Raw genomic sequence first — 5,564 nt, forward strand, 5'->3', positions numbered from 1 at the left:
TTGTATGAATGCGTTTTTTAATCTCCTATGTATGTACGCCTTGGGTCCGTGTTGTGGGGAAAGGCGGGATACAAATGCCCTTATTATTATTATTAAAGAGCGAGGGTCCAATGCTCCACAACCGACTCCAGTGACCACCCATCTCACAGCGGGGTCGCTTTTTGTTTTTGTTCTTGTTTTTGTTTTGTTTTTTGTTTCACTTGTCATTTTTGAATGCCCGAGTTCTGTCCCTGCAAAACTTGAATTGGTATATGTTTTACGGTTCTTGCAAATCTTTTAGGTTATATAAGTTGCGCGACCTCCGAATTGAACGTCCAACTCCCATAGGAGCGAGGCTGAGGGAAAAGTTGTGAACAAAGCTTTCCCCAAGGGCACAACACGGGACCAAGCTCTCTCACTGCTCAATCAAATGGGTCTCAAAATATAGTTAATAAAGATAACAAGATCCAATTGATTCAAAACTGGAATCGAAATGATTGAACCCTTAATGTTATAGTCGTAACGTAATTTTCTTAGCTGTGTCCCTGTTGATTCAAACACACTTATCATAATTACTTAAAAGCAGAAAAAATAATCCCCATAGCAAACAAAAAAGAAAATGATAAACGCGTCAAAACATTGTTTTCAGAATCATCCATTTGTTCTCATTAAAAAGATAGAAGAAAAATGTTGGAGCATACAAAAGTGCAGAAAATTTAAACGACATCAAGTTCCCATTGAAAATTTACATCAACAAAACAGATGATACAAACATGCTTTTCAGATCACACAGAATAAATACCACCTTCTTCTTTAGAAACCAAAAAGAGGAATAGATCAGGTAAGATGAGTTGTCTATTAACGTAGCGGACTCAAAATGAACAACATGTCCGGCCAGCGTCTGACCAAAGGCAGTATTGCAGCCCGTCATTTCCAGCCACCATGCACACATTGAAACAACGCAATTACATAATATTATTTATTCATAGTGTGAATGTTTTTTCGTGCCTTTGAACATATCAAATAAAGAAAACAGAACTGCAAAAATCTTTATATGGGTGATGAAATTGTGCTTCTAATATATATTTTTAGATGCCTCAAAACATTGCGCCTTGAAACGTTGTCGAGCGGCCAAAACACGCGTCCTCAGTCCTACTCAATGTATTACGTTCGGACAGACTGCACGTGACACGCCTCTTATAACTGCTCCCCTCTGCTTTTTGTGGAGAGTCCAACAATTGAGTGGCATCGGGCTGAAATAACACGCTCGTCAAAATAATGGTTGCGATTGAAAAAAAAACAGACAATTTTCGTCTCGTTGGACATTTTTAACGATTTTTTTTATATTTGACGTCTTTTATATCCACTTAAAACCTACTTCTGTGTTGATTTCACTTTGCAATTTCCCAGGACATTAAAGCTTTGGAAGTTACCAAAACTTTGGCGGCCAGTTTCTCGCTAAGTTTTTTTTTTCCAATACCAGGCGACCCCCACTTCATGCAATTCGAAACATTAATGCAGGCAAAACGTCCAGTGTCTATGCACGCAGGAAGGGCGCGCTGTGAGCGTCCATGAAACGTGTCGACCCAAACCGTGCGCGTCCAGAACACGCTGAGACTGGAATTTCAAGCCCGGATCTCACCCGGCATGTTAACGAAGCCTTGTTGCTAATGACAGCGGCCACACGAGCAACAAATTCCTGTCACCAAAATGTTCTCTTTTTATTTCGTTTCAACAATAATTTGTTCATAACATGAAGAACCACACCATTTCCACGCGAATTGTCCATGTTGAAATGCGAGGTGGAACAAATGTGTCGTTTTATTCTAGCGCAGGTAAACGTCGCTCGTTTGTCAAGGTCTCAGTGAACGACATTCCAGCGCAGTTTTTTTCTTCAGCGCAGTAAAATGTCGCCTGTCTGTTGTTGTGGATACTTGGCCACTTTTCTTTACATTGAAAACCTCCCTGGCAACCCGGCTGGTGGGGTGAGGTTTGTCGAGAGCTTTGCACGTGATACGCGAGTCACGTGGAAGGAAAGCTCACGTGAGCTCATACACAGACACTCACTCACAACCAGTCACGAACAGTCAGCTACGAGACAGAGACGGTCGAGTAAACATTAAGTAAGCCGAAAGGCTGTCACTTTTATTCTCGCTCGAGGGAGGGACAGGGTCAATGTCAACTCGCAGTACGGAAAATCCACTAGATCCATAGATGTACTAGATCTACTCTTGTTTCAAACAAAATAAAAGGTATTCGCTGTTCAAAAGATAGGAGTTCGTCTTTATTCCATCAAGATATTCGTCTCAATATTTAGTAGGGCTGTGTTCCGTGACATCTGTCAGGGGTCCTGGGCCGGGTTGGTCAAAAAAGACAGGGTCGAAACAGCCATCATCTTAAATGATCTAAATATTGTGCTCGAAACAGTCCGCCCATTAACCCTTCCAGCCCCATGCGCGTATATTTTCAGCAGCGCTTGTACCCCCCACTGTCCCAAGAGCGTATAATATTCTCAGTTTCGGGGAGTACCGAATTTGAGCATTTTTCTAAATTAGCGAATCTAATTGAACTTTCATTTCCGTAATATTTGTTCATTTACCTCTAAACATTGTTATAAGTTGTTATCATCTTGAGCTCATTACAAAGATACTACATCGGTTTTTTAGAATGCATGCCTCTTTTTCATACTGCTGTATTGGCTGGGACTGGGGTTAGGGAGTGCACAAAAATGGCTGGGGCTGGAAGGGTTAAATTGTAATGATCCACATCGTATCAATTGAGGCGTAGAACATGTACAATAATCACAAGTGAAAGCAAACTTTTCCAAACTTCTATGGTTGTCCAGAGCTTGTCGTGTTACTCCGTCCAGGATTCTCTCTACTGTTGCCGTCGCTCACTTTCACTCTGACTTTGGACTGGATGCGAGGAAAAAAGAAGAAAACCAGATGCGTGAAAATGTCGAAGATCAGCTCGAATATTTCCAGAGCGGTCAGGATGGAAAACCCTATGCAAAGTCCGAGTTGGCCGCCGAAGTTGGACAGCAGAATGCTCCAGTCGTACTTGGCGTTCGTCACGTATTTGTCCACTTTCAGCGTCTCCGGGTAGACTGAGAGTAGCAAAAGGTTTTGGCGCAAGGCCTGGAACTGCTCTTGGCTCCCTGTGGCATTGTGCCTGTTATCAAAAGACTGGAGGTACTGGTCTTTCCTGTTTTCGCTAGGCCACAAGGCCATGGACAAAGTGATGTCGTAGTTGATGTCGGAACACGCCGGAGGACATCGTTCATAACATTCAGCTAGAAACTTGGAGGCCCTCGAAGTATCCAGCTCATACAGACACGCCTGGTACTCGGTTGTGTTGCAGAAATGTACTTTGGGCCCCAAGTCCAAGTTGTCGAAAACGTGCGTCTTGTTGAGAGGGTTGCAGGGGAAGTCTACGAAGCAACAGCCGCACCTTTTGATGGTGGTGACCTGCAGGCAGCTCTTCTGGCACGCCGTGTCCGAGTAAGAGTAACGGTCGGCGTAGAAACTGATGCTCTCGTGTCTCTTCTTGTCCACCTTTTCGCACGTCCCGAATGGCGGGGATTCTCTTTCTGTTTCTACCTAAGAGAATGTAACAAGACATAATTATACCTCCACACAAGACGTTTACTTTAAAAACAATTTAGCTGCGGAGCTGACCTACCATAGAAAACTGCATCTCCCCTCGACGCTTAACGGCAACAGAGGATGAAAAAGTAAAGTAAATTAAAGACAAACCCTGCATAGCAAAATACGAGTGTTATGTAGAAAGATATAATACTTTGGTGACTTCAAACGACATCAGACCATTGTGAAGCTGAAAGAGGTGCCTGAAGGAAGGATGTTGGGAGGCAGAGCCAGGGGAAGACAAAGACTAACATGGCTGGACAACATTAAGACCTGGGTACAGCAGAATGTTCCTTACACGTCAGCCTCTGAGTCAGAGATGACACCTCCAAGTATTCTAGGGAAATCTCAGTGATCCAAAATTGTTTTAAAAATTAAACGTATATTTCCTGGTGGTGGCTGAGACCAGCAAGAAATCTTTAACTTCTACAACAAACGTACAGGACCTTCGGTATTTTTATGCCCATACCCAAGGAATCTAGGTGCTCAATCTTGCTTTCTCTCAGGTCACGGGTGTGGCTGAAAGGCAGTAACAGTAACGAGCATATTTAAAAGAAGACCTTTTATTATTTTTTGTCGCTGGCAGTTTCGAACCCGAGGGATCTTCAGAGCGAAAGGCGAACCCCGTACCTGTCCGACCACGTGAAGCTCGATTGTGATTGTTAGGGAGGAAAACGTTCATCATCACTGAGGTCATTGTTTTTTTCATTATTCTTATTGTTGTCGTAGTCATCATCATCATTATAAATTATAGTAGTAGTAGTAGTAGAAGTAGCAGCAGCAGCAGCAGCAGCAGCAGCAGCAGCAGCAGCAACAACAACAACAACAAACTGGTTTAAGAGTCCGTGAAGGTATATTAGTTTAATATTTATATTTAATCTATATTCAATTTAAAAATAAAGCATCCGACAAACATAAATGGTTGGTTTGTGAGTGCTCTGGTATGGTCTGCTCCTTTTTTTTTCTTTCAAACATCTATCGTCCTTATCTCTCCAACTTCTTTTTTTATGTTTGTTACTCTCTAGTAACGCCTCTAATCTTCTGCACTTATATGACCCTATTGCGTTGCAAGTGCCGTAAACGCTGACAAAAACGAAATACAATTTTCAAAAGTCTACACAGCTTACTTCGATTACCAGAATGCCTGTTAGACAGATAAACGTTTTCGATGGCTCTTTCATACTGGGTGCCCATTTGGGGATTGGGTCGGGTCGGGTCGGGTTCGTTTGCTAGCCAGATTGAGGGCACAAGACGGCTATCGTGGCACAAGACGGCTATCGTGGCACAAGACGGCTATCGTGGCACAAGACGGCTATCGTGGCACAAGACGGCTATCGTGGCACAAGCAATCGCACCCGACACGTCGCCTCAAAAACAAAGGCGTTTGCTTTCAGGTGACAAGTTGGGCGATCGACCCAACCTGACCCGACCCGACCCGACTCGACCCGATCCCATCCGCAGTGAGCACCCGGTATAAGGGTCACAGGAGAAAAAAACTACACCAAAAAGCACCAAAGTTGGCTCAGACAGGGTCACGTGATGTCGCCCTCTATGGTGGAGCAGTTCCATTGTTCAGTGCTGTCACACGCACGGGACCCGAAGTCGATTCCTGAGTGCAAGGAGAACATTTCTATCTACTATACATCATGTGTATTGGTCTCTCTACTGGCATGCCGCACCACTCTCAGCCCGGGTAGGACCTGTCAGCATGGTCGGAAGCTTGTCTCTTACATGATCCAATTTGTGGGGGAAAACATCTACATTAGAAAAGAAAAACACCACCACCTCAACAACAACAAAACAAAAACAAAACAAACAACAACAACATCAACAACAACAACATCAACAACAACAACATCAACAACAACAACAAAAACAACATCAACATCAACAACAACAACAACAACAAAAACAACAACAACAACAACAACAACAACAACA

General features: G+C 43.3%; 1 protein-coding gene across 1 annotated transcript in view; it reads right to left on the minus strand.

Moving 5' to 3' along the window:
- Positions 1 to 2,810: 2,810 nt before the first annotated feature.
- The window catches only part of LOC101857818 (amiloride-sensitive sodium channel subunit alpha-like), a 5,039-nt gene continuing 2,285 nt past the window's right edge, over positions 2,811 to 5,564 (minus strand). Inside the window, exon 2 of the mRNA XM_005106130.1 lies at positions 2,811 to 3,578. Within this exon, the coding sequence (XP_005106187.1) occupies positions 2,811 to 3,578 (768 nt within the window). The remainder of the gene's footprint in view (positions 3,579 to 5,564) is intronic.

The sequence above is a fragment of the Aplysia californica genome, unplaced genomic scaffold, assembly GCF_000002075.1.
Source record: "Aplysia californica isolate F4 #8 unplaced genomic scaffold, AplCal3.0 scaffold00515, whole genome shotgun sequence".
NCBI lineage: Eukaryota > Metazoa > Mollusca > Gastropoda > Aplysiida > Aplysiidae > Aplysia > Aplysia californica.